This window comes from Dama dama, chromosome 5 (assembly GCF_033118175.1).
Source record: "Dama dama isolate Ldn47 chromosome 5, ASM3311817v1, whole genome shotgun sequence".
Classification (NCBI taxonomy): domain Eukaryota; kingdom Metazoa; phylum Chordata; class Mammalia; order Artiodactyla; family Cervidae; genus Dama; species Dama dama.
The window spans coordinates 88,989,255-89,009,188 of record NC_083685.1 but is presented as its reverse complement, the minus strand read 5'-3'; the positions used below and the strand labels follow the sequence as shown (position 1 = coordinate 89,009,188).

The window sequence follows — 19,934 nt, the reverse complement described above, 5'->3', positions numbered from 1 at the left end:
AGGAGTATTGATTGCCGTGGGAAAGTCAGGTGACCAAATTGACTAAAGTTTAAGGAATTCACTATATAACTAACTTAAGAAAACTTAATCATTTGTTAGGAAGTAAATAAAGAATTTGAGAGAAAAATGGAGACAACCATACTGTACAAATAAAAGTATTTCTTCCTTAATAGTGTTGAAGTTTTTTTGTGAATGGAATTAAGTATTGATTTTATTTTGTAAATTGGTTTTATAGTACACTGTAGATGTGTCTTGGCTTCCCAGGTGACACTAATGGTAAAGAATCTGCCTGCCAGTACAGGAGATGCAAGAGATGTAGGTTCAGTCCCTGGGTTGTGAAGATCCCCTGAAGTAGGAAATGGCAGCCCACTTCAGTATTCTTGCCTGAAAAATCCCATGAACAGGGGACGCAGGCGGGCTGCAGTCAATGGAATCACAGAGAGTTGGATACGACTGAGCACATGCACACACATTCATAGATGCGGCTCCACCTGCCAAGTGGCGAATCTCCCTGCCAAGCAGGAAGCGTGGGTTGATCTTTGAGTCGAGAAGATTCCCTGGAGTAGAAAATGGCAACCCACTCCAGTATTCTTGCCTGGAAAAATCTCTTGGACAGAAGTAACCTGGTGGGTTACAGTCTATGGGGTCACAAAAGAGTCAGACACGATGTAGTGACTAAATAACAACAACAATCCAGTAAATAGAGTTCATAATCCAAAATCTGAGGTTTAGGTAATACAACCCGATGCTCCTCAAAATATTCTAAGGGTTAGGGCTAAAAAAATTAAATGCTGAGAATTTAATTAGCTTAGTGTTGAATTAGAAGGAACTTGGGAACAGGATATGAAGCTATTATATCGCCTTATCTACTGTTTCAAATTGTTCTTGCAGGTATTTTTTGTTACAGGAGTATTATAAAGCCTGTGTTTTAAGTAATCCTGTTCCTTGCATACTCTCCATTATGTAGTGAAAAATTCATCCAGTCATTTTTGTATTCACAGAGAGACAAACTTAATAGTTCTAGTGATTTTCATAGTTGTCATTTTTCATAATATAGTTATTACTTCATTTAAAAGTTACACTTTCAAATAAAATAGGCACTAAAAACTAGAACCAAAGCTAAACAAGTTGAACTACAGAAAAATATTTACATAAAAAAAACCCAGTTACCTTTAAAAATATTTAGCTATGATCATTTTGTCTTTGTGGTGATCATTAGTCTTCTCATGTATTGTGCCATCATTGCATATCAATTTAAGATTATAGGTTTACTAATAGCTTTATCTCATTTACTAATTTCATGTTGTAATTATCTTTGCTGTTTGTCTGTAGGCGTATGAGTAATAGTTTACCACATATTCCTTCAACACCGTCTTGAACCACTGATCTCTTTTAAAACTGATAATAGCGTTCTTGCTTTGGGAAAATATATACTATATATGCATACGTTTCTGAAATGTGTAAAACATTAAACTTACAAAAAAAAGCTTGGCTGCAGAATTAGCTCTTTACTCTCTGTCTTTCAGCCTCGTTAGATTATCAGTGAGAAAAGACAGTCTCGTGTTCATGCTCGTGCAGTGGGCGCTTTGTCTCATGCTCATTACGATAATAAAGCAGATGTGTGGTTTGGTGTTTGAATTAAAGACATTACTTGAAGACTTTGGAAATCATAGTGTGTGTTTGCATGGTCTTAGAAAGTTTCTTACGAAGTAATCAACCATAAAACCACAGTGATAACCAGAGCATATAACTCGTGCAAATTTGGACTTTTTCTTTCGTATGGTCTCTGTTTTCCTCCAGTCTGCGTTGGATTGGTGGCCTAAGATTGATGCTGTATATTGCCACTCAGTTGAACTTCGAAATATGTTTGGTGAAACACTTCATAAAGCAGTCCAGGGTTGTGGAGCACACCCAGCAATACGAATGGCCCCGGTAAGATTAATCATGAATTTTGATTTCCATCTTCTTGAGATTGCATTTTTTTTCAGTATCTTTATCCCATTCTTGCTGTTTTGATTATTTTAGAAAATCAAATGAGACTTTTCAGTAAGAATTGTGGTATGTCGAATACTGCAGTAGTGTTGCAATGCTAGTTAATGATGTATGTTTTCTACTATTTCAGTGGGTTAAACTTTTTCTTAGAGATATTTTCTGACAAAATGCTGTTAAAATCTTAGTGAATGTCACCTTTTCTTTTTTTGGTTTCTTTTTCCTTCAATTTTTCCTTATGAATCAAAATACTTTGATTAGCTCCTTATCTTTTGGGGATGCGAAGGGGAAACTGACTCCTGGGCTAGAGTGAATGTTCCTGCTAACGCACTGTTTTGCTCATTGGATGCTACATATTGCACACAGGAAATTAGAAATAGAATTCAAAGTTTATATTGAAAAATATCTCACATTTCATTAAACAAAAGGACAAAAACCTCCAGTGCTCTTGGGCATTATAACAAACACTTTTCTCATACATAAACATTGGGAATAATTGCTGCATGTTATAGAGAACACACCTTTCCTTTTTACCTTTGAAAGACAGCTTGTTTTCATGGACATTTTTTGTTAAGAGTCCGTAGATGCTGGATAATCTCCCATCTGTGTATTTGCATATGCTGCTGCTGCTAAGTTGCTTCAGTCGTGTCTGACTCTGTGCGACCCCATCCCTGGAATTCTCCAGGCAAGAACACTATGTGCGTAAAAAAGCATACATGTCAAAAGCATGTATTTTTGTTTCCTTTTAAAAGAAAAGGGAAGATGTTTTCTAAGAATAGATAAAAAGGTAGTATTGGATCCAGAATATAATGTTAGGTTTTTGGTTGAATAACATCCATAATTATAGTATTCTACAATAGTATCTCTGTAATTGAAACACATTTTCCATGATTGAATTTTTCTCAAAGAAAGCTTTCTTTGTTCTATCAGTGTTCTTCTGGCAAAATACATGCATTCTGTAACTTGGGAGATGGAATGCCATTAAAGGAAAAAGAAAAAGTTAAACTATTAAATACAGAGATTGCCTGTGTAGCATATTCCATCAATTCTAAGAAGCACCTATTTAACATTTCTGAATTTGGGGGTGGATCTTATTTGTATGATATCTTGTGGTTGACAATTTTCATTCCTTATGATACGTAAAATAATGATGCATCTTACAGTTGATAATGTCATTGTTTCTATGAAATGTTTATATATATGTATATGAGATATTTTATTACATGAGTTACTCACTGTATCTGTGAGAGCTATAGAATAAATATTTTACCCCTGTTCTAACATTTGGAAAATCGCTTTTAACATAGGAGTCCACCAACCTTATTTTAAAGATTTTAGTATTTTAGCAGATTTTCACTTAAACTTTTTGCAAGATTATATAAAAATATATATAAGATTATATAAGAATATGTAAGAGGAAGGCTGAGCACTGAAGAATTGATGCTTTCAAGTTGTGGTGCTGGAAAAGACTTGAGAATCCCTTGGTCAGCAAGGAGATCAAATCAGTCAATCCTAAAGGAAATCAACCCTGAATATTCATTGGGAGGACTGTTGCTATAGCTGAAGCTCCAATACTTCGGCCACCTGATATGAAGAGGCTGGCTCATTGGAAAAGACCCTGATGCTGGGAAAGATGGAAGGCAGAAGGAGAAAGGGGTGCCAGAGGATGAGATGTTAGATAGCATCACTGACTCAGTGGACATGAATTTGAGCAAACTCAAAGATAGTGGAGGACCAGGGAGTCTACTAGTGCTATAGTCCATGGGATTGCAAAGAGTCGGATACAACTTAGTGACAGAACAACAACAACAGAAATAAGAACAATATAGACGTGCAAAAATACTTTTTATTTGCTTTTTAAGCTTGATTGTGTTAATCTTATACTTTCTATTGAATGTTTCTACTAATACCATACATTTGGTGCTATAAAATATGTCCCTTTATTTTTCAAAGTTTTTAAAAAATAGATTTATTTGAAAATGTTGAATGGCTATTATCATGATTCTGATGTCTGATTCTTAGAAGGTAAACGTCATGTTTTTGTTTTTAGAGTCTTACATTTAAAGAAAAAGTAACAAGCCTTAAATTTAAAGAAAAACCTACAGACCTGGAGACAAGAAGCTATAAGTATCTTCTCTTGTCCATGGTGAAACTAATTCATGCAGATCCGAAGCTCTTGCTTTGTGTGAGTAGTTTTTATAAAATGCCTTGAAATTATTATACTAACTTAATTTGGTTTAACTGAAATGCCAAAACCTTGAGGGTGATTATTAGCTCAAGAACACTTACTGAACCTTCCTGATCGTATGTGAAACTTGACATTCCTAAGAAAGTGAACTTATAGAGATTACTAATATAATTAGATCAGATCGTACCCTTGTGTCTTATTTTTTCTTATCATTAAACTAACATATTTTGGTGAGTTCTTCTGTCCATACCCTGCTACCAGATTATGTATTATTCAGATATAATCCTAGGATGGGGTTTGGATATAATTAAGCAACCATAAATCATGTGCTTTCTATATCTGTTCAGTTGGTTTTTTTTTTAAGTCTCCAATCGCTCTTACCTAAAAATTGAGTTTTTCTATCCTTATTTCTTCCTATCATCAGCCTTTTATTATCACTGACTTTGCCTGCCTATACTGTATTGGGAGGAAAAGGAGATAAAAATGAGTATGGTTAGCACTCAAGTATTGTGGTTATTCTTCTCTTACAGCCTGAGATGGTATTAGATTCCTGAGAGCATTACTGTAATACACAAGATAATTAGGAACTAACAAATGAGAATGAGTGGTAATTATATGAATGCTGAGAAGCATGGGCTCTGGAGACTTACTAGCTGTGTGATTTGGGTGACTTACCCCTCTATGCTTTGGCTTTCTTTTTTTTTCTTGACCACACCATGGGTCATGCAGGGTCTTAGTTCCCTGAGCAGGGGTTGAACCAGTTCCCCAACCAGGGATTGAACCCATGCCCCTTGCTTTGGAAGTGTGGAGTCTTAACCACTGCACCACCAGGGAAATCCATGTGCTTTAGTTTTCTTATTTGAAATATTGTGATAATGATAATAATTCGTATTGTTAAGCAGACTGAGATATTATGTGTCATGCTCTTAGGAACAATGCAGAATAAAGGCATAATGAGTACTACATAAATGTTAGGATGTTATTACTATTATTAAAATACAGTTAACATTAACATTAATATTATTAATGCCCCAAACATAGCAGAAATATATTTTGAAGCTCATAGCATAACATATTTAACCTCTGTGGAATTTTCCAGTCCTGGGAAAATAGGGTCTAAAACAATTTCCTGTTACTTTGAGTAACAGGCTTAAGTGCTAAGTATACTTTTAATTTTGATGGTATATTTTTCAAGTTAGTATACTATAGAAATCTATAAACTGATGTCCATAGTTTCAAGAGTTCTTTGAACCCCCTGAATTTAAAAAATATTTTTTTCTGAGAGAGGGAGGAGAAATAGAATTCCCAAAAGAATTAGTGACCCCCAGAATGGCCTCCGTTGTTTTGAACTCTTTGAAAAGTCCATCCAAATTTGGAAGTCTGATAGAAGAAATTGTTAGAACTTTGGTATGGAAAAAGTCTTAAAATCCATCATTAAGACTTTATAAAAGGAATGAAATACCTTTTCCCCTCATTTCTTTGTTATGTAGCGCACACATTACTTGAGGTGTTATTTCATCATGCATGTCATATATTAGCATCACTCTGTTTGCATGGCTGTAATTCAGGATCAAAGAATGCATCAGTCACCAGTGCCTTCTGTGTTAAATATTTTATTGTCAAGGAACAAGAATTTAAGCAAAACATACTATTTTCCAAGTTTGAAATTAGCAGACAGAAACAGATCAAAGTTGAAATTATTTTCTTTGCTGCCATCTAGTGGTTAAACAACTTTTCTCAGAGTAATGAAAGGTAAGTTAAAATAGTGAAAGGTTCATTGTAAATATTTGATTATTTTATATTTTTACTTAGAAAAAACCTAAATCTTTGTAAGTCGGATAAATATAGGAATAACTACTAAATGATCTCAATCATGATATTTTAAAGTAATGTGTTTTTATTGTCTTAACAAGAGCAGTTTTTTAATTAATTTATTTATTTTAATTGGAGGATAATTACTTTACAATATTGTGGTGGTTTTTGCTATATATCAACATGAATCAGTTGCAGGTACACTTGTGTCCCCCCATCATGAACCCCCCTCCCATCTCCCTCCCAGCAGCTTTTTTTTTTCCCCCCAGCAGCTTTTAATTTAAAAAAGTCTTATGATGTTTATTTTTGAGGTAAAATTCACATATGATGAAATTTGCCTTTTTAAAATGACAATTCATTGGGGTTTGGTATGTATACAAGGTTGTGTAGCCATCACCGCTGTCTAGGTCTAGAACATTTTTATCACCTCAAAAATAAACCTAAAACCCATTAGCAGTCAGTCTCCATTCCCTCCACCCTTCGGCCCCTGTCCTATAATTTTGTTTTTAATTGAAATTTGCTTTTTTATTTGCAGAATCCAAGAAAACAGGGGCCTGAAACCCAAGGCAGTACAGCAGAATTAATTACAGGGCTTGTCCAACTGGTCCCTCAGTCACACATGCCAGAGATTGCTCAGGAAGCCATGGAGGTAAGGGGAACATGAATTCTAGGCTCTTGAATGTAGCATTGTAACTATGTAGATTCTCATTTTTAAAAGTCTATTCCTTAAAAATTTTTTCCTTAAGAATTTTTTATCCAATTTTTAATGGTTACTTTCCATTTAGAGTTACTACAAAATATTGCCTGTATTCCCCATGTTGTACAATACATCCTTGAGCCTACCTTACATCCAGCAGTTTGTACCTTCCACTCCCCAATACCTGTATTGTCCACCCCTGGAACTCCCTCCACTGGTAACCACTAGTTTGTTCTCTGTATTTGTGAGTGTGCTTCTTTTTTGTTATATTCACTAGTTTGTGGATATTTCAGTTTCCACATATAAGTGATATCATATGGTACTTGTCTTTCTCTGACTTACTTCATATAGCATAATGTCCACCAAGTCTGTCTGTGTTGCTGCAAATGGCAACATTTCTTTCTTTTTTATGACTGAGTAGTATTCTATTGTACGTATGTGTTTGTGTGTGTGTATGTACACACACACCACATCTTTATACATTCATGTATATAAAGACACATTCATATGTCCATTGATGGACACTTAGGTTGTTTCCATATCTTGGGAATTGTAAATAATACTGTTATAAACATTGGGGTGTATGTATCTTTTCTAATTAGTGTTTTTAGTTTTTATGGATATGTACCCAGAAGTGGAATTGCTGGGTTATATGGTGGTTCTATTTTTAGTTTTTTAAAGAACCTCCATACTGTGCTCTACAGTGGCTGTACCAATTTAACTTCCTGCCAACAGTGTACAAGGGTTCCCTTTTCTCCATGCTCTCGCCATCATTTGTTATTTGTGGTCTTTTTGATGATAGCCATACTGACAGGTGTGAAGTAACATCTCATGTGGTTTTGATTTTCATTTCCCTGATGATTAGTGATGTTGAGCATCTTTTCAGATGCCTGTTGTCTATTTGTATGTCTTCTTTGAAAACCTGTGTATTCAGTTCTTTTGCCCATTTTTTAAAATTGGGTTGTTTGGGGTTTTTTTTTTTTTTATGTTGAATTGTATGAGCTTTTTATGTATGTTGAATATTAATCTCTTATCAGTCATATAATTTGCAAATATTTTCTCCCATTCAGTAGGCTGTTTTTGCATTTTGTCAATGGTTTCCTTTGCTGTGCAAAAGCTTTTAAGTTTAATTAGGTCCAATTTGTTTACTTTTGCTTCCCTTGCTTTAGGAGACAGATCTAAAAAAATACTGCTACCGTTTATGTCAACGAGTGTTCTGCTTATATTTCCTCTAGGAGTTTTATGGTTTCTGGTCTTGCATTTAAGTCCTTAATCCATTTTGAGTTTATTTTTATGTATTGTGTTAGAGAATGTTCTAATTTCCTTATTTTACGTAAGGAAAATAGCTGTCCAGTTTTCTCAGCACCACTTATTGAAGAGCCTGTCTTTTCTCCATTGTGTATTCTTGTCCCCTTTGTCATAGTTTGACCGTAAGTGCATGGATTTATTTTGGGGTTCTCTATCCTGTTCCATTGATCAGTGTTTTGTGCTAGTACCGTACTTTTTGATGACTGTAGTTTTGTAGTACAGTCTAAGGTCAGGGGGCATGATTCCTCCAGGTGTGTTCTTTCTCAAGTTTGTTTTGGCTTTTTTGGATCCTTTGTGTTTCCGTACAAATTTTAAAATTATTTTTTTCTGATTCTCTGAAAAATACCATTCGTGTTTTGATAGGGATTGCATTAAATCTATAGAGTGCCTTGGGTAGTATAGTCATCCCAACAATATTGATTCTTCCAACCCAAGAACATAGTGTATCTGTCAATATGTGTGTTATCTTCAATTTCTTTGATCAGTGTCTTTTAGTCTTTTGGAATATAGGTCTTTTGCCTCCTTAGGTAGATTTATTCCAAGGTATATAACTTTTTTTTTAATGCAATGGTAAATGGGATTGTTTCATTAATTTCTCTTTCTAGTATTTCATAATTAGTTAAAGAAGTGTGGCAGATTTCTGTATATTAGTTTTGCACCCTGTAACTTTACTGAATTTACTGATGAGTTCTAATAGTTTTTTGGTAGTTGTCTGTAGAGTTTTATATGTATGGTATCATGTCATATGTGAACAGTGACTGTTTTAATCTTCCTTTCCAATTTGGATTTCTTTAATTTCTTTCTCTGATTGCTGTGACTAGGACTTCCAAAACTGTGTTGAATAAAAGTGGCAAGAATGAGCATCCTTGTCTTGTTCCCTTGATTTTACAAGGAAGTGCTTTTAGGTTTTCACCATTGAACATGATGTTAGCTGTGGGTCTGTTGTAAATGGCCTTTGTCGAGGTATGTTCCCTCTATGCCCACTTTCCAGAGAGTTGTTTTTGATCACAAATGGATGTTGAATTTTATCAAAAGCTTTTTCTGTGTCATTTGAGGGTCGTAGGATTTTTATTTTTCAGTTTGTTAATGTGGTGTATCACATTGGCTGATTTGTAGATATTAAAACATTCTTGCATCCCTGGAATAAGTCCCACTTGATCATGGTGTGTGATCCTTTTAATGTATTTTGCTAAGTTTTTGCTAATACTTTGTTGAGAATTTTTACATCTGTGTTCATCAGTGATATTGGCCTACAATTTTTTTGTGAAATATTTGTCTCATTTTGGTATCAAGGTGATGGTAGCTTCATAGAATGAGGGAGGAAGCAGTCCTTCCTATGCAATAGTTTGGGAAGGATAGGTGTTAGCTCTTCACTAAATGGTAGAATTCACCTGTGAAACCATCTGGTCCTGAGCTTTTGTTTGTTGAGAATTTTTAAATTATTGATTCAATTTCATTACTGGTGATTGGTCTGTTCATATTTTCTGTTTCTTCTTGAGTCAGTCTTGAAGATTGTACCTTTCTAGGAATTTGTTTTTTTTCCCTAGAGTATCCCATTTTATTAACATGTAACTGTTCATGGTAATCTCTTATGATCCTTTGTATTTCTGTGGTGCCAGAAATACAACTTCACCTTTTTCATTTCTGATTTTATATTTTAGGCCCTCTCCCTTTTTTTCTTGATGAGTCTGGCTAAAAGTTTATCAGTTTTATCTTTTCAAAGAACTGCTCTTAGATTCATTGATCTTTTTTTTTTTTTTAGTCTTTATTTAAATATTTCTGCTCTGATCTTTATGATTTTCTTCTACTAACTTTGGGTTTTGTCTGTTCTTTTTCTCATTTCTTTAGGTTTAAGTTTAACTTGTTTATTTCAGATTTTTCTAGTTTCCTGGGCTAGGCTTCCTCTTAGAACTAGGGGGATCTTCCCTCTTAGAACTGCTTATGCTGCATCCCATAGATTTTGAATCATTGTGTTTTCATTTTCATTTGTCTGCAGGTATCTTTTTATTTCTTTGATTTCTTCAATAACCCATTGGTTGTTTAGTAGCATATTGTTTAACTTCCATATGTTTGTGCTTTCCTTATTTTTTCCTTGATGTCTAGTCTCATAGTGTTGTGGTTGGAAAAGACTCTTGATATGATTTCAGTCTTCTTAAATTTATTGAGACTTGTTTTGTGGTCTAGCATGTGATCTATCTTGGAGAATGTTCCATGTACACCTAGAAAAGAGTGTGTGTTTTGCTGCTTTTGGATGGAATGTTTTCTGCATATCTGTTAGTTGATCTAGTCTAATGTGTCGTTTAAGGCCAGTGTTTCCTTATTGGCTTTCTGTGTGGATGATCTGTCCATTGATGTAAATGATTTGTCAAAATCACCTACTATTATTGTGTTACTGTCAGTTTCTCCCTTTATATCTGTTGATATTTGCTTTATGTATTTAGGTTATTCTCTGTTGGATAATAAAGAGACACATCTTATTATTACAAAGGGGTCCAATCCATTAAAAAAATAAAACTTCATGTGAGTCTAATAACAAAGATTTAAAATATATAAAGCAAAAATACATAAAATTTCCAAATATATAATATAAAAACATGTAAAAGGACAGATAGACATACATAGTTATAGCGAGACACTTAAGTATACCTTTCTCAATATCTGATAGAATAAGCCAGGAAACAAATAGTAAGGATAGAAGATTTAAAAAACATGATTATCAAATTTGACCTATTTGACACATATGGAGAACTACATTCAATAAGTGCACTTTCTTTTCAAGTACATGTGGGATGTTTAGTATATCTTGAGTAAGTGTCATATAAATTCTGAAGGATTCAATCATTCAGAATTTTTTATCACTACATTGAAATTAAGCTAGATAGCAAATAACAGAAAGCTTTATGAAATATCAAGTGATTATATAGTTGACCCTTGAACAACATGGGTGTGAACTATGCAGGTCCAGTTATATGCAGATTTTTTGGACATATTGGAAACATTTTTGTGTATTTGTGACAGTTTGAAAAAACCTGCAGGTGAATTGCTGGCTTTGCAATATCAAAACAATTAAGAAAAGGTATGTCATGGCATATAATATATCTGCTTACCAGTTATTATCGTTTTTGGGGGATCATTTATTATACCTTTTTACTTTTTTTAATTGAAGTATTACAAAAATTAAGAAAAATTTTTTTGGCTTCCCTGATGGCCCAGTTGGTAAAGAATCCACCTGCAATGCAGGAGACCCTGGGTTCGATTCCTGGGTTGGGAAGATCTGCTTGAAAAGGGATAGGCTACCCACTCCAGTATTCTTGGGCTTCCCTTGTGGCTCAACTGATAAAGAATCTGCCTGCAACATGAGACCTGGGTTCGATCCCTAGGTTGGGAAGATCTCCTGGAGAAGGGAACGGCTATCCACTCCAGTATTCTGGCCTGGAGAATTCCATGGACCTTATAGTCCATGGGAGTCACAAAGAGTCAGACACGACTGACTGACTTTCACTAATTGAAATATATTTGATTTACAATATGTTAATCTCTGCTATACAGCAAAGTGATTCAATTTACATATATGCATTCTTTTTCTAATATTCTTTTCCACTGTTTTATCACAGAATATTGAATATAGTTTCCTGTGCTATACAGTAAACCTTGTTGTTTATCCAAATATCATTTACTACATAAAATATATATAAATCTACTATAAAAAGTTAAAATTTACAAAAGCTTACAGACTGTACTTGGTGTCTTTCAGTCAAAAGAAATGTAAGCAAACGTAAAGATGCAATATTAAATCATAATTGCATAGAGGACTTCCCTGGCGATTTAGTGGTTGAGACTCTGCCCTTCTAATGCAGGGTCTTGGGTTCGATCCCTAGTCGTGGAATTTAAGATCCCATGTGCCACCTGGTGTGGCCAAAAAATAAAAAATCCTAGTTGTATAACGTTAACTATAGTACATACTATACTACTGTAATAACTTCATATCTGTTTTGTTACTATTTTGGTGAGCTCAAGTGTCATGAGTATCTGCTTAAAATGTTCTCTGAGAAGCTTATCTCTCCCACTAAATTGTATATCAGCAAAAAGTGATCTCTTGGGTTCTCATGTATTTTTCATCATGTTTGGTGCAGTACCAAACCTTGAATAATACCTTGTGACCTACACAGAGTGCACTAGCGATGAAAGCAGAGAAAAGTCATGACATTATAAGAAGTTGAATTGTTTGATATATGCTATAGATTGAGAGCTGTAGCTGTGGTTGTCTGCCATTTCAAGATAAATGAATCCAATATACAGACTGTTGAGGGAGAAAAATGGAAATTCATGAAGCTGTTGCTGCAACTACTCCAGTAGGCATGAAACCTTGTCCTTTTTATTAAATGTCTTTCTCGTATTCAAAAGACTACTTTTATGTGGATGCAGGATTGCTGTAAGATAGGTATACCTATTGACTTCAGCATGATTTGAGAAAAAGTGAAGTCCTTATGTGACAAGTTGAAGCAAAAGGAAAGTGGAGGATCTAAAGCTGGAGAATGTAATGCCTGCAAAGGATGGCTTGACAATTTTAGAAGGAGGTTTGGCTTTAAAAATGTCAAGATGAAGGAGAAGCAGCTTCTGACAACGAGGCAGCAGATGGGTTCCTAGACTCCATTAAGAAAATTATTGCTGGAAAAGGATATCAGCCTGAACAGGTTTATAATGTGGATGAAAGTGCCCTATTCTAGGGGAAAAAAAAAGGCCACAAAGGACATTTATTAGGAAGAGAAGCAAGCACGAGGATTTAAGGTAGGAAGGGATAGGCTTACCTCTACTGCTTTGTGCAAATACAGCATGATCAAAACTGCCCTAATCTATAACATATGGCTTCTAACTCCCAAGGCTGGGAAGGAAAAGATAGATACCAGTTGCTAGTCTTTTAGTTGTATAACAAGAAAGCCTACACAGTGAGGATCGTTTTTTGGATTAGTTCCATCAATGCTTAGTTACTGGAGTGAGGAAGCATCTTGCCAGTAATGGACTGACTTTTAAAGTTCTTTTAATACTGGACTGTACCCCTGGCCACCCAGAACCCCATGAGTTTAACACTGAAGATGTCAGAGTGGTCTCATTGCCCAAAACATGTCTCTTGTCAGCTTCTAGATCAGGGGTTCATAGGGACTTTTTAGGCTCATTACACATGGTAATCTATGGAAAGGATTGTTGACACTATAGAAGAGAACCCCAGTAAAAGGAACATCGTGAAAGCCCAGAAGGATTACACTATTGAAGATGCCATCATTGTTACAGAAAAAGTTGATGCATCTTGTAAACATGAAGTAAACTTACAATATTGATCAATACTGGACTGCACTTCAAATGTATTTTCTTTATGATTTCTTAGTAACATTTTGTTTTTACTAGCTTTATTGTAAAAATATAGTATGTAACACATGTGACATACAAAAATATGTGTTAACAACTCTGTTATTGGTGAGGCTTCCAGTCAATAGTAGACTATCAGTAGTTAACTTGTTGGGCAGTCAAAAGTTATATGTAAGTTTTTTTACTGCATGGGGGGGTCAGCACCCCTAACTTCTTCATTGTTCAAGGGTCAACTGTACTTTGTTTTTATTCATATTCTGCTAATAAATGAATAAATTAGTATAGCCATCATTAAAAATTGGTTTGCAGTATCTACAAAAGCTAAACATACAACTTAGCAATTCTCCTATGTGTGTATCCAACAAACATGTTTACCAAAAAACATATAAAATATTAATAGCATAATTTATAGTATCCCAAAAAGCTGTAAACAGCTCACTTATGAACAGTAGAATAGAGAATAATTTGGATTATTTCATTCCATTGATTACAGCAATGCATAAAGAATAAGCTACTGCTAAGTGCAAAGCGTGAGTGAATCTCACAGACATGATGTTGAGTGAAAACAGCCGAACACAAAAGAGAACATGCTGTATGATTCCCATTACATAAAGTTCAGAGACAGGCAGAGGTATCTGTGGGGATAGGAGTCAGAACAGTGGCTGCTTTTGTCAGGAGCTGATGACCGGAAAGGAATGTGCAAAGGGCTGCTTCTGAGTGTCGATACTGTTGGTCTCGGCATTGGTTATATGGGATATATACTATTGTGAAAACTCATCAAACTATATATTTAAGATTTACTACTTCATTATTTATCATGCTTTATTTTGCCAAAAATGTTTCAGCACTCATTGTTAGACACTCGTTGCTTGTATTAAGTTTTTATAAAAATAACTTTGGTTTTGGACTGTGAATTTTAAATCATTATTGTTGTTGTTTGGTCACTAAGTCACATCCGATTGTTTGCGACCCCTGGCTTGTAGCATAGCAGGCTTCCTTGTCATAACGAGGCTCAAACTCATCTTTATTAATCAAAATAGGAACCGTTACGATCTTGTTTGCCAACGAGAAATAAGTTTTTTTATTCCTATAGCATAAAAATTTGTGCTTTGGGATTTGATGAACTCTTAGCATTTTCTACCTCCTGCTGGTTGTGGAAGCAACCAGCAAAAAGTTGAGTTGCTTCAAGAAGTGGTAGTTGCTTGGCAAGAGGTCAGGTGAATGTGGCAGATGAGGCAAAACTTCTTAGCCCAGTTTGTTCAACTTTTGAAGCATTGGTAGTGCAACGTGTGTTTAGGCATTGTAGTAGAGAATTGGCCCATTCTGTTGACCATAACTGGCTACAGATGTTGTAGTTTTTGGTGCATCTCATAGACTTACTGAGCATTCTTCTCAGATGTGATGGTTTCACCAGGATTCAGAAAGCTGTGTGGAAAAAAAAAAGAAAAATGAAAATTGTGTGGATCAGATAGGGAGCAGACCACCACACAGTGACCATGATCTTTTTTGGTGCAAGTTTGGCTTTGGGAAGTGCTTGAGAGCTTCTAGGTCCAACCACTGAGCTCATCATTACCGGTTGTTGTATAAAATCCACTTTTCATCACATGTCACAATCCGATTGTGAAATGGTTCACTGTTTTTGCATAGAATAAGGGAAGACGACACTTCAAAATGATTTTTTTATTTGCAGTCAGCTCATGAGGCACCCACTTATAGAGCTTTTTCACTTTTCCAATTTGCTTTAAATGCCAATCAGTCATAGAGTAGTTGAGTTCTTTGGCAACTCCTCATGTAGTTGTCAGAGGATCAGTTTTGATGATTGCTCTCAGTTGGTCGTTGTCAACTTCTGATGGCCACCCGCTGCACTCCTCATCTTCAAGGCTCTTGTCTCCTTTGCAAAACTTCTTGAACCACCCTGTACTGAACATTCATTAGCAGTTCCTGGGCCAAATGCATTGTTAATGTTGCAAGTTGTCTCCGCTGCTTTACAACCCATTTTAAACGTGAATAAAATAATAACTCAAATTTGCTTTTTGTCTAACATCATTTCTATAGTCTAAAATAAATATCAATAGCAAGTAATGTTATTAGCAAAAAAACATAAAGCAAGAAATGCACATTAAAATGATGTGTAACATAACCACATTTTTTTTAAGAATGTATTCTAATGTCAAACAACAAAGTTCAACAATGTAAAAACCACAGTTACTTTTGTACCAAACTAATATATGTGTGCATTGCTGTTGGTTCTATAAACAAGTGTATTCTTTGCATTCTTTTTGGAAAGCTCTTTAACAGTATTTGGCAGGAGCCATACAAATGTCATTTTTTTTTGTCCAAATAATTCCATTCCTGTAATTTTTTAATCCTGTGAATATAAATGAAAAGGAAAAAGCTGTACACATTTATGGTTACTGCTCTTAGTTATAATAGAACATAAGGGGAAATTTAAATATTCACTAGTAAGAGGATATGTTCATATTCAATAACAAGAGGACGATATTTCAATTTGGTGAACTATTAAGCATCCATTAAACCATGCAGGTCACATAACAATATGGAAAATTATGAAATGTCAAATGAGTATACTGTGTATATAGTTTTGTTAAAATTATATGTGGAAAGTTTTAAAATAGAAAGAAACATGAAAAGGAAAATAACCACTGAGGGAGAGAAAAGGCTAATAGATTTTCTTTGAATATTAAAAAAAAATGTTAAAATGTTAGAGAATTTGCCACTTAAACTAAAAATGTCAGTAAATAGTACTAAGTTTTTGCACGTTAAGACAAAAATTAAATGTTAATTTGTGCTGTTTTTCCTTGATATGAGGTATAACATATAATTTTTGAAGATTCTTACAGTGCATTGCAATTTTTAGTAAATATCTCAAAATAATTATAGTGAAAGTATTTGAAATAAGATAATATAGGTCTGATCTTTATACCATTTATAGCTTTTGGAGTTATAAAGTTGTCCAAGGTTAGAAATTTACATATTTTCCCCCTAATTTAAAGGGAATCATTGCAGCTTATCATTGCAGCTTATTTGCACAGGTTATCATTGCAGCTCTATTTGCAGTTTATTCATTTGATTTGATTTTAAGAGAAGAAATCAGTTCTCATTATGTGTTCCAAACAATGTTTCATTGTAGTTTTAATACAAAGCTTTAAAGAGGAGTAAAGAATCTCCAAATGAGCTGACCAAGGACTGAGGAATGTACAGGCTCAGTAATGTGCATCTGGGGGAAGCACTGTGAACCTCACGTGTTGAAGTTAAGATAGGGTTGGTTTGAAGGAAGACTCTAGTTCTACTCTGTACTTTCGATGGCATTGATTTATTCAATAGTAGTGTTTTTGTGTGTTAGTTGTATATTCCTGTTCTGTGAGCCAAATCCATTTCAGTTCTACGGTCAATTGAAATATTTTAGGATGAATAATCTCTATGCAATGCAAAATCTGTTTTCCTCCCCCTTTCTCCTTTTTGAAAAATAATTTGACCTTTCTGTTCCAAGAATTTGTGGCAAACAAGATGACTTCTACTTTTAACTTGTGACCTAGAAGTAAAATGTTGTGTATATTAGTTTTGGAGAGCTCTCCTTATTTGGGGGTTAATTTTATTTTCCATAGAGTTCTTTGATACTTACTGAAATCATATTATGTGTGTCTTAAAGCAGTTTTTACACATGTATACTGCTATTCTGAATTCATCAGTATTTAACTTATGTGTACATGCCATTTAAAGTAACAATGAGAGGAATAAAGTGACTTCATTTTGTATATATAATCCCTAGAGATTTGGGTTCTTCAGAGCTTTTCTCTTGTGCCTTTTACTGCATGTTGAGGCTATAATTAAGTAGCTCAGTATTGTTAGTATTTGTAAAATAAATACTTCAGTGTTACGTTTACCAAATTTTTTTTTGAGTAAGTCTTCTCTCTCTCTTTTTTTAAAAATTCAGGCTCTGCTGGTTCTTCATCAGTTAGATAGCATTGATTTGTGGAATCCTGATGCTCCTGTAGAAACATTTTGGGAAATTAGGTATATGCACCCTTATTTTTTAATTCATCTTAAATTTAAAATTTTTTTTGTCTTTAAATATTAACTCTATATACTTGATTTATTAACTTTATTCACTTATACTGCCAGATGTTTTATGATTTTGTATTTTATTTGACTAGAAATTATTAGGTTATTTCTTATTTTAACTGTAAGAACATTGTCACAGCAAATTAGAAAATAAATTTTTAAAAATTGTGCTAAATTTCATTACCCAACCACAAGTACTATTATTTGGTATATCTTCTGCTATTTCAAATATTTATGTGGTTAAACTGTGTTTTAAATTGATTTTTATCATTTATAAACTTAGAGTGTTAAAGTTTTAAATATTAATAGTTTATTTCAGTTTTTTAAACTATAATCTCATGTTTTCAATAATACTGGTGTTTTTTGTAGATAAATTAATATAATGAATATCTGCTTAGAAGGCAAAATTATATGTATATATAATTTTATAATTTATTTATTTGGTTATATGAATTATTACCTTTCAGTGAGCCTAGAGGTAACACACTGAGGAAAATGGAAGTGTGTAAGCCTCAGGTTTTGTTATTATCTTGTAGAAGTGGGTACACCAAGTCACTTGGCAGCTGAGTTAAATCCTAGATTCTGGAGCAGTGCTCTTTGATAGTAATGTAATGTGAATCACATATGTAATTTAAATTTTTCTAGTTGCCACATTACAAAAATAAACAGTATATATATAATATTTTAATACACTGATCAATATAAAAGTTATTAATAAAATATTTTATGTTCTTTTTTCTAAAGTCTTCAAAAGTTGGGGTGTTTCATACTTACAGGACATCTCAGTTTAGACAAGCCACAGTTCATGTGCACAGTAGCCACATGTGGCTGACTTGTGGTTACTGTGTTGGACAGTGCAGCTCTAGAGTAGAAATAAGCAAACTTTTTCTCTAAAGGGCCAAGTCAGCAATATTTTAGTTTTTGTGGGCTAGGTAGTCTCTTTTGTAACTACTTCTGCTCTTGGGACAGGAAAGTAGCCATAGACAATGAATGAGTGGAATGTGACCATGTTCCACTACAACTTGATTTGCAAAGGCAGATGATGGACTGGATTTGGCCTGCAGGCAGTTGTTTGCCGACCCCTGCTCTAGAGCACCAGGTTTACATACAGTCTGTGCTGTACACCTGATCTGTAATTTTTCCTGCGTCCTCTGTGAGGATGATGCATGGATGAAGTGGTTGGGGGAGAAGGGGGCTTAGAAGTACTTTTTTTTTTTTTAATGTAATCTGTATACTTCCTTTGATTATAGTGCTATTAACATTTTGATAATCATTTCTCTAAAATAAATCCTGGAAAGGAAGATAAGCTTCTCTAAACTTTGTCCATTAATAGAGAATGCCATTCTTTTATACTGACTTTATCTGTATTAGGTTTTTTATTGGCAATGCTGGTAACAGTGAACTTTGTTTCTGCAGCTCACAAATGCTTTTTTACATTTGCAAGAAATTAACTAGTCATCAAATGCTCAGTAGCACAGAAATTCTCAAATGGTTGCGGGAAATTTTGATCTGCAGGAATAAATTTCTTCTTAAAAATAAGGTAAGCAAAATGACATCTTTTGAAATGGAAGAATATTTGGAATGGTAATGAAAAGAGATTAAGGAAATGTTTATTAGCGTCTTCAAGGGAAATGTACATGCAGAAGACAGTGGCTGACTAATCAGCACTTCAGGTAAAAATTGTTTTGAGCCGTTACCTTTAAAGCCTCAATCCTGATAAAGTCTAGATGAGTTACGCAGGGTTCTTTGGGGCAGACCTAGGAGGAGTGGGGCCTCCACAATCAAAGAAGATTGAGAAACAACATTTGCTGTCTCTGCTCTCAGATTCATACATAAGACTTGAATCCAATGTCTAGGCTAGTCCAGAGAATGGTATCTATCTATATATATAAAGAAGCTGAAGGAAAGAGATTGAGGGCCATAAATCTAGGTTTATTTATATTTCTGTGAGAAAGTTATTACCTCTTGAAGATATCAGAAGTTTTCTTCCTTAGGGTTGAGTGAAAAGTTTTGATTCTGAACTATTGAAGCCTGGTGACAGGATTTTGGGGACTAGAGAAGAGCCTTAAGTTTCTTTTAACATGAAGCTTCTATAATCGGTCAATTAAAAAGTTCTGTTATGGCATAGTTTTAGGAGTACTTGATTCAATAAATTTCTATCCGTTTCTGGAATGGATGAAATCTGTGGGAAATCTTAAATGTGTCTAATGCATGTGCTTTCAGTGTGCCATGCGGCTTGTTCAGTTTTCTCTGTTTAGAAATGAGCTAATGGTGAGTTGGATTTATTCATATCTGGCTTACCTTCATCTGTTATTATAGTAGAATTTGGCATTATGCCAAAGATAAGGAACGAGATTGGACTGCAGCGTTTCATGCCCTTGCCTATAGTATAATTCTCCAGAGGGCAAGCATTAGTAATCCAGTAGTGAATCTTGTCCTCCGGTCAATGAAGTCACTCATACTTAGCATATATACCAGTGTTAATTCTAGTCC

At 34.4% G+C, this 19,934-nt stretch overlaps 1 protein-coding gene across 8 annotated transcripts in view; it reads left to right on the top strand.

Annotated features, from left to right (window-relative positions):
• The window catches only part of NF1 (neurofibromin 1), a 238,640-nt gene that overhangs the window by 85,817 nt on the left and 132,889 nt on the right, over positions 1–19,934 (top strand). For all 8 annotated transcript variants that reach the window (XR_009692943.1, XM_061142862.1, XM_061142857.1 and 5 more), the window contains exons 12-16: positions 1,801–1,932; positions 4,040–4,174; positions 6,525–6,638; positions 17,314–17,393; positions 18,858–18,981. Coding sequence is in view for 7 of the 8 variants with exons in the window: in XM_061142862.1 (XP_060998845.1) it covers positions 1,801–1,932; positions 4,040–4,174; positions 6,525–6,638; positions 17,314–17,393; positions 18,858–18,981 (585 nt within the window). In the remaining variant the exon portion in view is untranslated. The remainder of the gene's footprint in view (positions 1–1,800; positions 1,933–4,039; positions 4,175–6,524; positions 6,639–17,313; positions 17,394–18,857; positions 18,982–19,934) is intronic.